This window comes from Fusarium solani (genome assembly GCF_023522795.1).
Source record: "Fusarium solani strain SB1 chromosome Unknown bctg00000001, whole genome shotgun sequence".
In the NCBI taxonomy this organism is placed as follows: domain Eukaryota; kingdom Fungi; phylum Ascomycota; class Sordariomycetes; order Hypocreales; family Nectriaceae; genus Fusarium; species Fusarium solani.
The window spans coordinates 75013-92182 of NW_027072156.1; the positions used below are offsets into that span (position 1 = coordinate 75013).

General features: G+C 50.7%; 8 protein-coding genes across 8 annotated transcripts; 4 read left to right on the top strand and 4 right to left on the bottom strand.

Moving 5' to 3' along the window:
* Window positions 1–1609: 1609 nt before the first annotated feature.
* On the top strand, window positions 1610–3676 carry MRS44_002084 (uncharacterized protein; the record flags this gene model as incomplete). The annotated part of the gene is made up of 3 exons (XM_065622678.1): window positions 1610–2012; window positions 2061–2815; window positions 3452–3676. 3 exons carry the CDS (start codon window positions 1610–1612, stop codon window positions 3674–3676), a joined length of 1383 nt encoding a protein of 460 aa, XP_065478750.1.
* A 1445-nt stretch (window positions 3677–5121) lies between these two features.
* Window positions 5122–6151, top strand: MRS44_002085 (uncharacterized protein; the record flags this gene model as incomplete). The annotated part of the gene is made up of 3 exons (XM_065622679.1): window positions 5122–5442; window positions 5493–5751; window positions 5805–6151. 3 exons carry the CDS (start codon window positions 5122–5124, stop codon window positions 6149–6151), a joined length of 927 nt encoding a protein of 308 aa, XP_065478751.1.
* A 1298-nt stretch (window positions 6152–7449) lies between these two features.
* MRS44_002086 (uncharacterized protein) lies at window positions 7450–8680 on the bottom strand (the record flags this gene model as incomplete). The annotated part of the gene is made up of 5 exons (XM_065622680.1): window positions 7450–7751; window positions 7803–7928; window positions 7980–8348; window positions 8430–8508; window positions 8555–8680. The coding sequence occupies 5 exons, from the start codon at window positions 8678–8680 to the stop codon at window positions 7450–7452; spliced, it is 1002 nt and encodes a 333-aa protein (XP_065478752.1).
* Window positions 8681–9428: 748 nt separating this feature from the next.
* MRS44_002087 (uncharacterized protein) lies at window positions 9429–9789 on the bottom strand (the record flags this gene model as incomplete). The annotated part of the gene is made up of 2 exons (XM_046282495.2): window positions 9429–9642; window positions 9704–9789. 2 exons carry the CDS (start codon window positions 9787–9789, stop codon window positions 9429–9431), a joined length of 300 nt encoding a protein of 99 aa, XP_046126647.1.
* A 426-nt stretch (window positions 9790–10215) lies between these two features.
* MRS44_002088 (uncharacterized protein) lies at window positions 10216–12470 on the bottom strand (the record flags this gene model as incomplete). Its single annotated transcript, XM_046273044.2, has 4 exons — window positions 10216–11379; window positions 11428–11883; window positions 11934–12085; window positions 12353–12470. The coding sequence occupies 4 exons, from the start codon at window positions 12468–12470 to the stop codon at window positions 10216–10218; spliced, it is 1890 nt and encodes a 629-aa protein (XP_046126648.2).
* A 549-nt stretch (window positions 12471–13019) lies between these two features.
* MRS44_002089 (uncharacterized protein) lies at window positions 13020–13475 on the top strand (the record flags this gene model as incomplete). The annotated part of the gene is made up of 1 exon (XM_046274196.2): window positions 13020–13475. The coding sequence occupies one exon, from the start codon at window positions 13020–13022 to the stop codon at window positions 13473–13475; it is 456 nt and encodes a 151-aa protein (XP_046126649.2).
* Window positions 13476–14060: 585 nt separating this feature from the next.
* MRS44_002090 (uncharacterized protein) lies at window positions 14061–15656 on the top strand (the record flags this gene model as incomplete). Its single annotated transcript, XM_046280263.2, has 1 exon — window positions 14061–15656. One exon carries the CDS (start codon window positions 14061–14063, stop codon window positions 15654–15656), a length of 1596 nt encoding a protein of 531 aa, XP_046126650.2.
* Window positions 15657–16305: 649 nt separating this feature from the next.
* Window positions 16306–16854, bottom strand: MRS44_002091 (uncharacterized protein; the record flags this gene model as incomplete). The annotated part of the gene is made up of 1 exon (XM_046281611.2): window positions 16306–16854. The coding sequence occupies one exon, from the start codon at window positions 16852–16854 to the stop codon at window positions 16306–16308; it is 549 nt and encodes a 182-aa protein (XP_046126651.2).
* Window positions 16855–17170: the final 316 nt, after the last annotated feature.

The following is a 17170-nucleotide window of genomic DNA, read 5'->3' on the forward strand; positions in this document are numbered from 1 at the left end:
AGGAGCTTGACCTAGACCGCCGCCAAGCCGGGTCAATTCCTTCGAAGACTGCCAACGGGAGCCAATGACTGCTTGTCTCGGCGACTTTCTTCCTGGACGGGACCATGAATTCGTCCGCATGCCGTAAAGCGTTCCGAGAGTCAAGACCACCGTATAGTCTGACCACTGCTGGGATAAAAATGCCAATCAACCCTTGTGATGCCGATGCCTCTTTCGCACCCATAAATTACGATGGTCAATCTTTATCATTGTGGCTCAATGGGGATGGGTATTAGTACTATTCGCCTAACAACCACCCGACTCTCACGGTACTTAGGCATGGCTAGCTGTATACTATGAGAGGAAAGATGCCCCTTCAGCGCCCAGATGTAGGAGTATAAGGGCCCCGGACAAATTGCGATACACCCTTCCCAGCGGATGGGTTTTACGTCATACTAGGGAGATTTCAACTATCAGGTGTTTCGTCCACCTAATCAGTTCATCCAGTAGGGGTGTTCCAATTTTTGCGCAACGGTTCAAGTGCGAGAAGAGTTACCTACCTCGCTGGCTATTGACTAGGAGCATAGAGCCACAGCTATCTGATGGGTGAAATGCACAAGGCAAGACAAGAACGACACAGGAATTTTATCGGAGACTTCCAGCGGTTAAAGCAGCAAAAGTGGCTGCTGGTTATTAAAGTTCTAACTCGTCGCCGCCGTAAATTGACGGTGAGGGATTTCACTGTGCCCAACAACAGCAAGGATGATTCCGTTGATTTCTCTTCATGCGGCCGTATGAGCCGCATGCATCCCTCCGCAGGAGCCGACGGGACGATGGCCGCTCAGCGACAAATATCGTAATCTAACTGCGGTGTATGGTGTGTCCGCGGCGGGGCTATTCTGGAAATGCTCAGATTCCGCACAAGATGCCCCGTGGCCGCCCTCGCTTACCCTTGTTGTTATCGTAACTCAAAATCAAGTATGTCACTGGAAGGGTGACATTTCCGCCGCGAACACCTTGCTTCTCAATACAGGGTTTTCTTGGCATTGTCGGGGTGCGGGCGGGGGGTGGAACTTGGTATGTAAGCGTAGTGCAGTACTTATATTGTGATGCTCGCAGGTGACCAAACTTGGTAGTTGGAGGCATGACATTGTTCGCAAGGAGACTTCTTGGCTGAGGAAGTTCCGATTCTAGAAAGTTCTGCGAAAGTGGAAAGTAAAAATTTATTTTTATTTTTGATTCTGCCTCTTTCTCTTGCGAATCGAGCAAAAAAGTATACTGAATTATCTGGGAACTCATAACCAGCTACGTACATTAGGCGGCATTGTAATCCTAGCCTTAACCCTGACGGAGCCAAGATTCAGGGTCAAGTTAAGAAAATGGGACAATGCAATGGCACTCTATTGTTATACGCCTCCTTCCCGAGACTGCCGAATTCCGGTTGTTCCGGACGGCTAACTCAGTGTTGAATCGAAGGGCCGGCCGCATTGTCCGCATGTACGCACATACCTACTATATAGTGAAAGCATTCAAGGTAGTATAAATAAGGCCATCGCGGTTCAAGCGCTTGATGCGGAAAGAGCACCAAGTAGTGCGAGGCTTCTTTCTTCCATCTCACTATTTCGGCATTATGTTGAAGAACATGACTCTAGCTGCGTTCAACGGCGCCCTCAACGCCACCATGCGTGGTGTCATGTTTGATGGGCAGCCGTTTTCGATATCGGTCCAAGATCTTCCGATGCCACACATCGAGTTGCCCACAGACGCGATCGTGAAGATCACAACTTCAGGCATCTGTGGATCTGATCTCCACGCTTACCGCGGATACTCGGCGACCACGACTCCATACAATATTGGCCACGAGGCTATCGGGTATATCACTGAGATCGGAAGCAACATCACCAGCCTCCAGGTTGGCGAATACGTCATTGTGCCAGACACATCCGCCCATGCACACATGCCGCTGGCACCAGAGCCATTAACCTACTACGGCAATGGGCCGGCGCTCTCGCCTGGGCTTGGCGGCCTTCAATGTGGGTAGATTGGTAGTGTTGTCCTGGTGTGGTGTTATGAGCTGACAGTCATGTACGCAGCCGAGTATGTCCGCGTGCCATTCGCGGAAGGAAATCTGATTCCCATCCCTCTGACCAAAATGACGACGAACGCGAGCCTCGAACAGAGTTACGTGACTGTCTCGGATATCTGGAGTACGGCGTGGACCGGCCTGGACTTCTCCGGCTTCGAACCAGGCGACACGGTCGCCGTCTTCGGTGCAGGCCCCGTTGGCCTGCTGACTGCGTACACAGCTATACTGCGCGGCGCCTCGCGCGTCTACTCGGTTGACCACGTCCCTATGCGGTTGGAGCGCGCCGCCTCGATCGGCGCTATTGCTATCAACTTTGTCGAGTCAGACCCGGTGTCCCAAATCCTCGTGCACGAGCCCGGCGGCGTCGCGCGCTCAGTTGACTGCGTCGGCCTCGAGGCTCTGAACAGCGACCTCCAAGTCGAGACCAATATCATCCTTAATCAGATGGTCAATGTGACCCGGCTTGGCGGCGGCATCGGCCAGCTCGGCATCTACGGCATCCAGCCGGGCGCGCCGGCCATCGCCAACGACAGCTCCCTGATCCAGGACCCGACATTCCCCATGTCCCTATTCTTCGGCAAGGGGCTGCATATGCAGTCTGGCCTCGTCGATGCGCGGGCTGTCGCGCCCAAGTTGATCGAGCTTATCGCCTCAGGCAAGGCGGACCCAAGCTTTATACACTCGGCCACCATAAACATCGAACAGGCGCCAGAGTATTATCGGCGGTTCAACCTCTCTCAGGAAGTCAAAGTATTTATCTCTTTTCATTGAAAGAAAGGAGTACATGCGGTGGGATCCTTTGCGAGAGATGCCACCCATTCCGCTCGTGAAGGAGGGACGAACTGTTCGAGGGGTAGCTTTGTAGTCTGGTCAGGGTCATGGAGTGAAACAACTAAGTCCTGGTTGGGGGTTTGCTGAGTGGGCTGCTATTATTATTATTTCCCCCTCCCCTTTAACGTAAACCTTAGATTCCTAGTTCTCATTCGTATGTCCGTTGTGTTCACACGACATGCTCAAATTTGCTTTATCAGATACAAGATCCGTTTTTATTTGCCCACACCGATATTGAACGGCGTTAGGCGCTGCTTCTATAAGCACAATGGTTAATATTTGTCGTGGCGCCTCCACAATTTATATTCGTCTTTCAAATACCCACTCTGGTGCACCTCGTGTACGCGGCATGAGTTTGGCCGTAGGTCACCCGCCTGGGCCTGATCATTGCTAACCACTCAATCAGGTTTGAAGCCATTCCCACTTCGTTCTCATGTCTGTACCAAATCCCACGATCCCGCGCCCTGGCAGCTCGGCGACTTCTTAACGTTGTGGCAAGTTTCCGAGACTTGCGCTCCACGAATAGACGTGGAGATACGTCAACACTTCTCACAGAAGGTCCAGCCAAAATCGCCGCAGGGCTGGAAATTCAGGGAGCTGAATTTGGTTGCATTTCTAGGCAGGGAGGCGTCGCGTGGCCACGCAGGAGAGTCGGCCCAGTTCGAAGCGAACCTTCGCCGCGGTCCTCCAATCTGGTTTCAGGACCACAATGAGTTCCCTTATGAAGTGCCGGCGCTAGGATCTCGAACATCTTCGATTATCTTCGAGATCTACACATGACCCCACTGATCATCATCTGCTGAGGCGATCATGCAGTCTCACAGAGACAACAGCGTAACAGCACCCCGCGAGGCCCTCAAGCCCAATGCGGATGCGGATCTTGATGGGGCTTTTCATCGCAGCATTTAGTTAGTTACCAGCTCTAGCCTCACTAGCATGACCGACTACTCAGGACACCAAGTCTCCATTGCCTTCCTTATGAACCCTTCTGATGTTACTTGCGGGCTATAGCAAGGTTGTTCGTTGTGCCTGCAGGACCCCCCGCCCAGGCGCCTACCCGTCAGTTGCCCCCTCCCCCGAACGTCGCAATTACATAATCATCCTCAACAGAATTCAGCTCAAATATTGAAGAAACCATTCTCTAGCAATTGTAGCTTGAATTTTGTAATTTGCAGCTATGTTGGTTGAGAAATCAATGAGTGTTGCCGGTTATGCATTCTATAAGTGATGCTGTGTGGAGGCCGTAGATCATGTTACTTCTTTAAGTATACCATAATAATATTACGCTTGGTAAGGGGCTTAATATCTAAGAGCTCCTTATTAAGTAAATTAAAAGAGATATCTAGATTTATATATCCCTTAGCTAGCTACCCTTTAAATATAAATAGCTATTACCCAGGGGGCATATTCTATCAAAGTGCCCCTCTATTCGTTCCTTAGAGAGGGGGCATCAAAACCTGTAACTGCGTCACTCCTGTAACCACTCTTCACCTATATTAAATTAGCTGCTTGACAAAAATAAGTAATCAAAACAGTTTAAACTTTTAACCCACTTTTTCAAAGGGTGATTTTGCTGGGCTATTTTTGTCAAGCAGCCAATTTAATATAAGTTGACAGTGGTTACACGAGCGACGCAGTTACAGGTTTTAATGCCCCCTCTGTGATAAACAAAGGGGTTGCGTATCACTTACCTAATCCCCTGAGTAAACTCTTAGTTTAAGAGCTTAGTTATTACTCTTATATAAGATTTCTTTTTTAAAAAGTTTTTAAAAATCTTATAAGTATTTATAATTAGCTATAATTAGGTATATTTTATTCAGTTAATAAAATAATAAGATATCTCTTATTTAAAAGATATGCATTTTAATAGCCATTGCGACTCTGGACCTTACTCCGCTAGTTATTAGCGGATAATGAAGCGTTAACCGTGTATTTTATCTCCTCAAACTTAGCGCTTCCCCGCGCTCTCTAATCGACCGTACCGGGACAGCGGACTCCGAGGCCGATAATGTATGTCCAACTCACCATCTCTTGTGCAGTTGGCTGTCTGTCTATGGAAAGAAGTTACAAGAATCCAGTTCCACCTATATAGTCATCCTGGGGCAAGCTGTATCGTCAACCATCCCAACTATACTCACCCAGATAAAGAACAAGCAAGCACCTTTGGCAACATCATGCAATTCTTAATAAGCCCAGGACAAGAATCGCCCCCAAGAGTATCCAAAATGGCCGAAAAGGAGCAGATTACCAGCCCTAGTAACGTCACAGTTGGTAGCGGGGATGTCCGGGATGTCAAGCAGGTCCCCAGAGGTCGTGACATCGCCGCTGAACTGACTGAGCAGTTCGCCGACGAGCCTGGTTTTGACCGCGAGGAAGAAACAAGGTTGCGATGGAAGATTGGCATGCGCCTCACTCTCATCCTCTTCTTGAACATTACTCTGCCAGCAATGGACAAGGTGACGCCGTCCACTGGTGCGCTGTACGGTATGCGTCAAGACCTCCACTTGAAGGGCAACCAGTACTCTTGGATTGGGTCTTCTTTCTATGTAAGTCCCTATCTAGATGTGAGGCATGACTTTCTGACTGCTGCAAACAGTTTGGCTACCTCATCTGGTGTTTCCCCTCATCTCAGATTCTCCACCGTCTTCCCATCGCCAAATCCATATCTGGTGCCATGCTAGCCTGGGGATTTGCCCTCATCGGGACTGGCTTCAGCAAGAGCTTCGCCCCCATGGTCATCACGCGAATTTTACCGGGTGCCCTCGAGGCTCCCGTTGCGCCGGGCAATTTCCTCATCATGACCATGTGGTGTACGCGCGAGGAGCAACCAGGTCGAGCTGGCCTCTTTTACACTGGTAGGTTGACAAAGCGATGGATCGCACGATTTACTCATGCAATGCTCGAACAGGACTCGCGACTCTCATCACCGGAACCCTTGGCTGGGCTGTTGGTTTCATCCACTCTGAGTGGGCCTGGCGTAGCTTCTTCTGGATCACTGGCGGTATTACCCTTATCTACGCCGTCATCGTCGGCATCTTTCTCCCCGACAACCCCGTCAAGGCCAAGTTCATCTCGCAACGGGAAAAGTATGTCGCTGTCGAACACATGGGTGCCGACCAACTGGGAATTGAGAACAAGACGTTTAACAAAGCCCAGGTCTGGGAGTTGGTGAAAGATCCCAAGACCTGGCTCATGTTCCTCTTTCACGTCTGGGTTTCTATTCCCAACGGCGGGCTCACCAACTTTTCCCCCTGATTATCAACGGTCTTGGGTACTCACCTCAAAGATCTACCCTTCTCATGATGCCGACTGGAGTCATTCAGACCTTGAGCAGCTATGTCTGTAATTTAGGTGTCTACATTTGTATCAGGCGCTTCCCCAACCTGCAACTACGCGGGGCTTTTGTCATCAGCGGTCTTGTGGTTGGCCTGATTGCCACCGTTTTTCTTTACACATTGCCCAACGATCCCTATGTCAACCGACTGTTGGCTCTCTACTGGTCCTACGTTTATTTGGGCCCTTACATAGGTGCGTTTATTTTATAATGCTTGAGCATTCTCAGCTTCTAGCAATGGGCCTGGCAGCAGACATTTAACTAACCCTAGGACAGTCTCGTTGGGTTTAAGCAGCGCGAATGAGCTGGACAGACCAAGAAAATCACCATGAACACCGTTGTCTTTGCTGCCTATTGAGTCAGCAACATCATCGCCCCACAGTTCTTCAAAGCCAACCAGGCCCCTTTATACTCCCCTTAGTATGGGTGCCATGCTGACCTCGTATGTCCTGCACATCATCGCCATATCTTTTTACATGATGTACTGCTGGAACGAAAACCGCAGACGTAATAAGATTGATGACAGGGTTGATCAGCGTGTACATATGGACACTGACTTTAATGACGTCACGGACTAGGAAAATGTTCACTTCCGTTACGTGTGGTAGATGTTGCCTGGCTGGCTGGTTACCCTAGTGACTTATTGCGGAATTGTTAAGCAGCAGTGCACTGTGGAGGGCCGTGATAGCCTATCAAGGGGAACACCAGCAATACGTACATTAAATGTACGAACCTGACTGGTTGATTGTTGTTTTTGGCATTGCGTTGAGAAATTGCACTCTTCTGAAGGTGGGAAGGAATGGTTCTTGTCTGGACGGTTAGAGCAGTTAAATATCCCCCCTGAGAGGTTGAATAACCTTTCATGATATAGCTAGGTATGAGTCCTCTCCAGGCAGCAAAAAGACAAAAGAAATGCCACTTCGTTAGCATTAGGATATGATGCTATGGTTTGTTGATAATATGTCCTTTGTTCTAGCTAAAGTCCGACCCTTGATGGGATAGCTGAGCCAGAAGACCGACCGTACGTTAAACCAATCCACAAGAACGTCACCTTCTTAGAGCAACAGCCTCAGGAAGGGCACACGCGGGGCACATAGAGTAGTTTTATTCACAACGGTGGACCTGTATTTCGACACGGCGTTGCCTTTATCTCTATTGTCCCGAGTTGCTCTGCTTACGGGACTAGGGCTACTGCTCTAACGCGAGACAGCAGAGCCGCTCAAGCGTCCCTCACATCTGAGACGTTGTCAAGCACAGTCTCTTCCAGGCTGACCCAGCCTGGCCGCCCAAGATCTCGCAACAGCTGCTCGGCCTCAGCACGGGGCTTAATCTCATTCGCGTCCGATCCAGAGGAGAAGTTGGCGGGGAATTCCTTGTTAGGCGCGGCCTTTCGGAGGATGTCCAGGATTTCATCCCAGTTAAAGCGGCCGGCAAAGCCAAAAATTCGCCGGTCCTTAATGTGGTCGAAGACCGCGGCTGCGACATGCAGCCTACCGGTATCCTGAACATTGATGTAGTATTCTAGGAACAACTTAGCAATTGCGCTCTTCAGACGGAAGAAAAGATACATACGCGGCACAATTATGTGGTGGAATGGGGTCACCTGTCCCTGCCATAGTGCAACGGGGAGGCCAGAACTGCTGGGATGTCCCTGGTTGACTGGGTCGAGAGACTTTCCGAAGTTGAAGTTAGGGAGAACTAAGCATGTCAATAGGCGTACACGATCTAAAGAACTGTTGGATCCCTCACCTGTGTTGACGACTAGGTCAGGGCGCTTGTCTCGGTTCTCCTTATGGTACTTCCACACCGCCTTCTCGGCCTCGGTTTTGCTGGCGGCATAAACAACGCCGCCACGCTCGGGAGTGTAGGGAGGTTCAGCCCACGCGGCCTTAACGGCGAACTCATTCCAAGTGTCCTCCAGCACTTCAACACCAGGAGCGCCTGGTATGGAGAGAACAGCTGCCGACGACGACGACGTCAAAACGAACCGCTTCACTGAATTTTCCTTGTAGGCAGACTTGAGGGCATTCTCAGCAAAGGCAATAGCCTGGGGAATCACTTCGTTGGGGTCCGGGGCGAAGCTCGTGATGGTCGCAGTGTGTGCGACAACGGAAGTCCCTACGTAGCAGTTAGATAGTCGGCACGAGACCCCAGCTACTCTCTCTCTCTCTCTCTCTCTCTCTCTAATTATTGGCATACCTTTCACGGCCTCATCGAAGGCGCCCTCGGCCGTCAGATCGGCGACTTTGAAAAGCTCGAAGCTCCCCTTGCCGTACTTCTTGTCGAAGAGAGCTTGGAGCCAGGCGTTCTTCTCGGTGTCGAACCGTTCCGCGAACTTTGTAGCCGTACTCGAGGAACTGGTCGACAATGTGGGAACCCAACAGGCCGTTGGCTCCGGTGACAAGGACTGTAGAGCCCTTAGGGACTGCGGGGTTATCAAGGGGTGCCATAGTTGTTCCAAGGTCTGAGCAAGATTGTGAGTCGAGCACCGGGGTTGAAGTGTATAAGATGCGTAGATAGAAGCACAGATGGAAACGGATAGCAGATTGACTCTCTGGCCATGAAGCTACCATGCGCCTTTATATACCACAGACCGAAGCTTACCAATCTACACGCTAACTATGGAGTGCGGACTTGCTGAAACTCCGCTATTGATCCGCAATGGGGTGACTTGTGCAGCTGTTACGTGCTGCTGGCGGAGGGTGTGCCATACGACGCTTGAGATTCAAGGAGGCGCAATGTCTTGATTCATTGACATCATGGGCGCGAATAACTAATCTGCGGCATGCCACGCTGTTCTTTAGCTATTGCAAATACGGCATTAGACTCTTTGCCAGGAGAACTGCCTCTGGTCTCAAAACTAACCGGCCTAACCGCTACGTACTGTGTTTGTAAGAATTGGCTGTAACTGTGTACCTGACAAAATATCCTGCCGTAGAGCAGCTATATGAACCAGTCTTCTGCGTTTCCTATGCGCCGTCTCTATACCTAAATATGTATTGGTGCTATCTTTGCAATCTGGAGTTCAGCCATGACCACGTGGTTGTTCCTCTAACAAGCAGAGGCTTTGCGGAGCATTATATCGCCACTAGCAGGTTTAAATTGCTGGGTATCATCTCCAGCAGCGCGGATTCTGTTCCATAGTGCTGGAATCGACAGTACAAGTGCTCAAAGTCTTAATCCGCAGATGCTAACTGCCTAGCTCGCCGCGACAGCCTCGCCAAAGACCAGTACGGGCGCTGCCGTGGTAAAGTTCTTTACATCATCTTGAACCACCTTTGCTCCCTCCGATGCAGCAGCCTTCTGGAACGCAGCCGCACTCTCCCATTTGAGGACAGTGTAGACCTGGTACGGGCCTTCACCTCCCAGCTTGATAACCTCCCAGCTCTTAAGACCTTCCGGCCCCCAGACCCTATCACAAGTTTCAGTCGCGTTTCATTGCATGAGTAGGGCAATGGTGAGATGAGCCTTACTTATCAGCGATTGGTAGATGCGTCTTCACATAGTAATCAATGTCGAAGTCGTGACCGACAGGGTACTGGAGAATAACAGTCGCCATTATAATGATAAAGTGGACGAATTGGCTGAAGGATGAAAGACAGGTGATTCAAAGATAATAAAGAGACGAGATATGGATAATTATACTAAGACGGACACTCTACATAAGATAAATAATCTCAAGTTTTATATAAGTAATCTTTAAAAGGAATAACCGTTTTGTATGAGTAATCATTAAAAGGAATGACAAAAAAAAGCATGGGTCAAGGCACAGGAGGAAAGAAAATGTCTTAGTGTTGTTTAGACTCGGGGTAACTAAGAGGCCGCCTCTAGTCGGGGTAATTTATTGGCCGTTTCTACTCGGCCGAGGTAACGGACGAACTGCTTGCAGTCGGGGTAAGTAAATCAAGGGTGCCTTCCGGGTCCGGGTTAGCACGCATCTCCTGCGGGTTTCATACCAATTTCTAGGTTGAGGCACCCTTTGCTCCTAATCAGTCCTCCACGGCACACCTGGCCAAAAATCAAAACTTCCACCCCCTCCACCATCTCCGGTAAACGGCATAAACATGTGCATATCCATCTCATGCGTTGCCTCCATTTGTACAGCAGTAGTTGTCATCGTCCCGAGAGTTGCCCACTGATCCGAGATGGCTGGTATAGGAGGCGTGGCTAGGGGTGACTGGATTATTTGCCTCAGCTTAATGATAAAGTCGGGCGTTTCAACACACTGTCCAGCCTCGCCCAGGGCGCGCTCTCGCTGGGCGTAGGCTTTCAGAGCGAATTGCGCCGAGATCACTGCAGCTTCCGATTTAGGGTCTTGGAGTAGAGTATGCCTGATGTATAGGGACGTGAAGATAGCCCAACCGCGATCAGCCAAGGAACTCATGGGACGATGGTATAGGAATGTGGAGAGCGAGGCTAGGATGTCTAAGTTGAAGTGCAGGCGGATGTACCAAGCAAAGCCCCACCGGTCCATCTGTTCGTATGAGTCGCTCGCATTTTCGCAGCTGGATAGAATGAGTTTGAAGAGGTTATCCCTGGGGCAGAAGACGTCGACACCCCAGTCAGGCGATTCGTGCATGGGACGCATCATGTCGTGTAGGCGCTTGATGAGATGTGGACGAATTCCCAGGGCCGCCGCGTGAGCGTTGCTCGCCTTTGCGTTGATGAACCGGCTCTCCATATCCAGGAGGTCAGCCTCCAGCCCGTCTATGAGGGCACGGTTGCGTTCCACACTGGTAGGATGTATCTCTTGGCCGAGGATATTTGCTTCAATGGCCTGTCGCGTCTCTTCATCGAGCAGATATGCGGCAACACGATGGATTATCATGACAAATGCCATCTCGGTTGGGCCATCTCTATGCGCCAGCTCACCCGTGGCATCAGGAAACAAATCCACATCATTCAGGTTGAGGGGCTGCCTGGTGTCAAAGCGCTTGGGAATGCAGCTATATGTCAAACCGCAGTCGATGCCAAGTTTGATGTCATACATGACAATCTGCCACCAGATGCGGCGACGCATTTCGGTCTCAAAAGGCGACAGATGTAGTCGTGTGCCATCGCGATGGTAGCCCATGCTCATAGCTATTCGTACCAATGAGCCCAGCAGAACCCATGACGCGTGCTTGTTGCACTGGCCCATGAGAATGATCTGAATGGTCAGCAGGTTTCTTCTCACATAGAAAGGCTAAGAGCTTACCGAGGTGTGCACCAGGGCTTGGAGGACCACCATGTTGTACCGTTTCAAGGAGTCAAAACGCACGAGCACTGCGCTCACGCTTTTCAACATCTCTTGCAACACGCCCTCCCGCGTTTTGTCCTCGCCCAAGATACCTGCCAGCTCATCGCTCCTCAACGCGAGAACCGCCAACCCGATGATACTATACATCAATGCCTGCTGGTCTAATGGAATCAGAGTCATGTCGGCGGCGGCAGATACAATCAAAGCCTGCACGGATGGCGCGTGGATGATCTTGATGAGTGGGTTAACGCGATCGAGGAAGATCTGCCAGAGCTTGAAAACTGTGACAGGGTCGAGCTGTGGGGTTTCAGAGCAACTGGGTGAGAAATACTCCGAGAGGTTATGGGGCGCGTCGTCTTCGTGTATGAAAGCCTCTGGGTGATCCTCCTCGATGATCTTCTTCATCTTGTGGATCTGAAATCCTTGTCAGTACGTGATGTCCATACACGACGGAGAATGGATACCTCATCATTTAGAGTAACCCACAGCTCGCCATCAGCAGGCCTCCTGGTCTGATTACCGGCAGCCTCACTCACGTTGAGGCAATGGTCGTTCGAGATACCCTTCGTGATGTCATCCTCTAGTTGTGAGGAACTCCTGCGACTGCTCCCAGCAACTGCGTATTGTTGCAGTAATGCTTCGCATTTTGTGAGGCGTTCCTGGAGGTCTTGACTAGTGGGCTTGACTCTGGGTCTCGGAGGCGCTGGTTTCGACGGGATGCAAGTAATATTGGCCTGTTTATTTTTAACACTATTTAGTCAAACTTATGAGTTGCAAGCGAAGACTTGACCAAGGACATGCTTGAGGCACCTCCAAAGAGAATCAACCACGGGAATGAGAGTGGGATGAAACAACAAAGCAGATACCTTTACACAGTGCGCACAGGGAATGGTCCTATCGCAACGAATCTTCCTCCTCTTGCAATTGGCACAAGAAAGGGTTCGGTCGCTCGGCCTGCTGGACCCTCCGCCAGTGCCCACTCGGCCGGATGCAGTCGCCATAATGGAAGGGAGAGTACACCGAGGGGCGCGCGAAGAGTAAGATGACGTGGTATACAGAGCTCAATCGCAATAGACCAGCCGGACTGTAACCTGTGCGACAAGTCCGCACTCGCCACGGACTCCCGGACTGGGAGGACCCCGCGCCTTTTATTATCCCTTCATTGTTGTTAGAGAGGGGGGATAAGCATCCGGACGTTGCACGTGTCGTCTCTGTCAGCACCGAGCGGAGAAGGGCAACCGAATCATGTTGCGCTCAGCTTCGCATGCACCTTTGATGATCGACAATGGCGTTTCCTAACTGGATGGCGTGCCATTTCACCATTTTTGGCATAGTATGACTCAACTCGTCGATGCACTCTGCGTAGCAGAGCATTGCAGAAGATAGAGGCGAGCTATAAGTAGGACAAATTCTTCGATGATATAGAAAGTGATGAACAACAAGCGATCAAGAAACAACAACACACAAGAAACAACGATTCCTTCAATTTAAAGTCGTCTCAAAAACGCCCATCCAAGGAGGCAGCAGCTGCCAGTGAAGCCAACATAATCATGTCAAGCAACATTATCAGTGTTTCCGTCAGGAACTACGAGTCCAAGGAAGTCATGGTCTCACTTGTCCAACGCGACATCAACTTCTTTTCCTACACCGATCCAGAGGCTCGCCTCGCCGCAATTCGAGAAATCTTTGCCCCCGACATCGTCTGGTTCGACTTCGACGGCACTACCCACCACGGCCACGATGGCTTGCTGAAGCGTTCATCCTTTCTGCTCGAGCGGCTGAACGGCTTCGCTCATCGCGCCAAAGGCGGAGCTAGTGTGTGCCAAAACATGGCCACGGGGCGCTGGGAGGTAGTACCGGAGGGCACCGAGGATGATCAAGATCAGATACCCGTCATCCAGGGTGGCGATGTCCTTGTAGTGGATAATAGGAAGATTAAAATCTTATGGTCATATGTTGATAAGCTTGATGAGGTTTTGCTCTCTCGGTTGGGGTGCGGATACTAAGGTAGATAGTAACGAGTCCTAGGTTATATTTACATGTCACACTAGAAAGATGCTGCGTGATTGAACTGTCGCCAGACATCGTCAGACAATTCAGGGGAAGCTGGAACAGGTCAACTTTACGGCTAAAGTCTTAACCGCTACTGTGTGCCGACATGAGGAGACGCAACCCGCTCGGGCACAGCGAAACTTTATCCCCGGTATTGAAACGCTAGGCTCGGCAGAGGTTTCTTGAAACGGCTCTTCCCGTTTAAGAATTAGGCAGTTGGGCAATAGGTGACCCGAGCGCAGTGTTGACTACAGTCCGATTTGCGCATCCACCTGAAGGCCCGCCCCACGTCACACCGTACCAGGTTATCAGGCCGGAGAGTTGTCCGCTGGCATTGACCTGATATAGGATCATGTTCATGCGCAACTGGTACAACGCAAGTTAATCCACCATTCGCTCAGTCGCAGGGGTTTAATTGGCTTCGGACGGACCGAATTGCGTTGATTAGTAGGCCGATTATCAAGAATATTAAAGAGCCCATCCTCTTCCTCCATCCTTCTCTTTTGCTTCCAACAGGCCAATTCGACATCTCACTCAACATGGCAGTCCCCTATCTTGTCGCTCTATGCGCTCTGTTTCTACTATCATGTCTTGGTCAGCCAGTCCAGGCCACCGAGTTTCAACAGCAATGTTCCAAATTGGCCAAATCTTTGAGAATTCCCAATGCAAACCTGACACGGTCAGAGTTTGTTGCAGCCAACACTACTCTGTCATTTCCTAATGTGGACCCAAGCTGCGGCCGCGCTTCCCAGCTTGTGGTGGCAGATCTTTGCCGCGTCACGCTAGAGGTCGCCACATCAACAAGGTCTGGAATCAAGATGGAGGCCTGGCTACCGCAGAACTGGACCGGACGGTTTCTGAGCACTGGAAACGGCGGTCTCGGAGGCTGCATCCAGTACGAAGATATGGACTACGCATCATCCCTGGGTTTTGCCACAGTTGGGACCAACAACGGCCACAACGGCCAGTCGGGCAGCGCCTTTCTCAACAACCCCGATGTTATCGAGGACTTTGCCTACAGGGCTCTTCACACGGGCGTGGTGCTGGGTAAAGATATCAGCAAGACCTTTTACGGCAAACCGCACACAAAGAGCTACTACCTTGGCTGCTCCACGGGCGGTCGCCAAGGATGGAAGGAGATTCAGTCATTCCCAGAAGACTTTGACGGCGTTGTCGCCGGGGCTCCTGCTTTTTCTTTCAACAACCTCACGTCGTGGAGCTGCCATTTCCTCCCATTGACGGGCGAGGCCGGTGCCGAAACTTTCATTCCTGTTGATATGTGGCCCAATATCCATCAGGACATCCTAGATCAGTGTGATGACCTAGATGGTGCAAAGGACGGCATTCTTGAGTCGCCAGATCTGTGTGACTATGATCCTAGTGGTCTTCTTTGCCAGGATGGCGAAACAAGCAACTGCCTCACATCAACGCAAGTCGAGACGCTTCGTAGCATCTATGCTCCATTGGTGGCCGCGGATGGAAGCCTGGTGCATCCTCGGATGCAGCCTGGTGCTGAGTTGACAGGGGCGTCAACTATGTACTTTACCGGCAGGCCCTTCTTTTCAGCTGACTGGTTTCGGTACGTCGTTTTCAACGACTCTGACTGGGATCCTCTCAGCCTCAAGCCCGAGGACTACGACCTGGCATCTACCCTGAACCCATTCAACATCGAGACATGGCAGGGTGATCTGTCGGCTTTTCAGAAGAGGGGAGGCAAAGTCCTTCACTATCATGGCCTAGTTGATGGAGTCATTACGAGTGACAACTCGCCAAGATACTACGAGCACGTGTCACGAACAATGAACTTGACCTCGTCAGAGCTCGATGACTTCTACCGCTACTTCCGCATCTCAGGCATGGCTCACTGTAGCGGAGGGCCCGGAGCTACTTTTATCGGCAATCAGGCTAAAAGCATGGCTAGTTTGGATCCCAAGGAGAATGTTCTTATGGCTATCGTCAATTGGGTCGAGCAAGGCGAAGCCCCAGACGCAATTCTTGGTACAGCCTATGTCAACGGGACCAAGGAAGCCGGTGTGGACTTTAAGCGTTGGCATTGTCGGTGGCCTAGGCGCAATGTCTACAAGGGAGAGGGGGATATAAAGGACGAGGATAGTTGGGAATGTAGAGATGATTAGTTTAGGTTCTAACACGAAGGATCATGACTTCTGGAACTTTTTCCCTCAAAAATGCCGAGGTCAAGGACCCATGGTCACGCAAACACGGCATTCTGTGTTTCGAGAGACATACTGTAACATAGGTAGGTATGCACGGTACAAGAGTGATATATGACATTTAGGCGCATGGACGAGACGTTTGGGCTTCTGCAATGGGTATGGTCGACTGTTTGAGCCTGATTATCGGCCGCATAAGGTGAGGATCTACGATACGACGTTGTGGCTCGTCCGAATGTCTGGAATGGGCTCGTTTTAACTGCCGCGTGTTTAATTGTAACGACAGAAAACGTGGCCGATAAGCTTTTAAAGCGGTAAGCCACCGCCACGAAAACGCCTCCTCGTGCTTACTACAACTACACCCTTTTCCCATTTCACTTTTCGTTTACAGTTCAGTTCAAAGTTGCAACTTCACGAACATCAGCGATCCATCATTTACTGTAGGCTCCACACATTTGTCTCAATGATGACAAGAAACACTGTATTAAACCTCCCCAAGCGAAATACGAACCAGTTTCGTTCCACCAACAAGATTCAAGGAAAAGTGTGAATGATAATTCGAGCTACCAACACCAGCTGCCGCCCATCACCAGTTGGTTCCAACCTTAGATCCTTAGACCCAGACCATTGCAAAAGCGGCAATTCCAACAGTGCTGAGTAGTAGAAGATCGAGGTGAATGGTTGGCGCACCGGCAACAGCGACGACACTTGGCGTCCCGGGGCTGTCGGGCGCAGCGCCTGGCTCAGTGGTGCTGGGCTCGGGAGTACCGACATGTTGGCCAGGGTCTGAGTTAGGGCTAGAGTCAGACTCAGAGCCGGGGTTGGAACCAGAGTCAGCACTCTCAGGGGCGTTGGGCAGCTGAGGTTCGTGGAGGTTGCCATCGTTCTCGGTGGCGTTGGGTTCTTCAGGGCCGTCGGATTGTCCTGGAGCACCAGGAACACCGGGGGCACCGGGGGCACTGGGAGCCCCGGGCTTGGGGGCAGAGTTTGAAGATTGCCCAGGTTTAAATACAGTATTTGTTGGCTCACTGTCCCCAGGACAAGAGTAAATGGTGATAGTGGGAAGCGTCTTGGTTGTAACGCAACTGGAGGGCTCTGTGGCTGCACCAACTAGGGCGCTGGTGAAAAGAGCAAGAAGCGTGAGGGTGGATGATGATTTCATGTTTGAGGAATAGAGATGTGTGCAAGAGGAAACGATGCCGGGTGTGTTGAAAGAGAAGATTCACTGATGGTTGATTCCCAAAGTGCGAGGGGCAAGAATGGTATTTCTAATAACTGCGAGACCTCTTGTCCTTTTACTAGGTGTGTCACCCTATAGACTGAAGAGATAAACAGGCCACTCTGACGACTGACAGCTCTCCGAATCTTGATGCCGAGCAGATCCATTCCCTAGACCGACAAGGAACTTCAACATGAAGATGAACAGAAAATGTCTCATGGTCGACGCTTTAGGGATCGTTCACGAGAGACGACAAAAG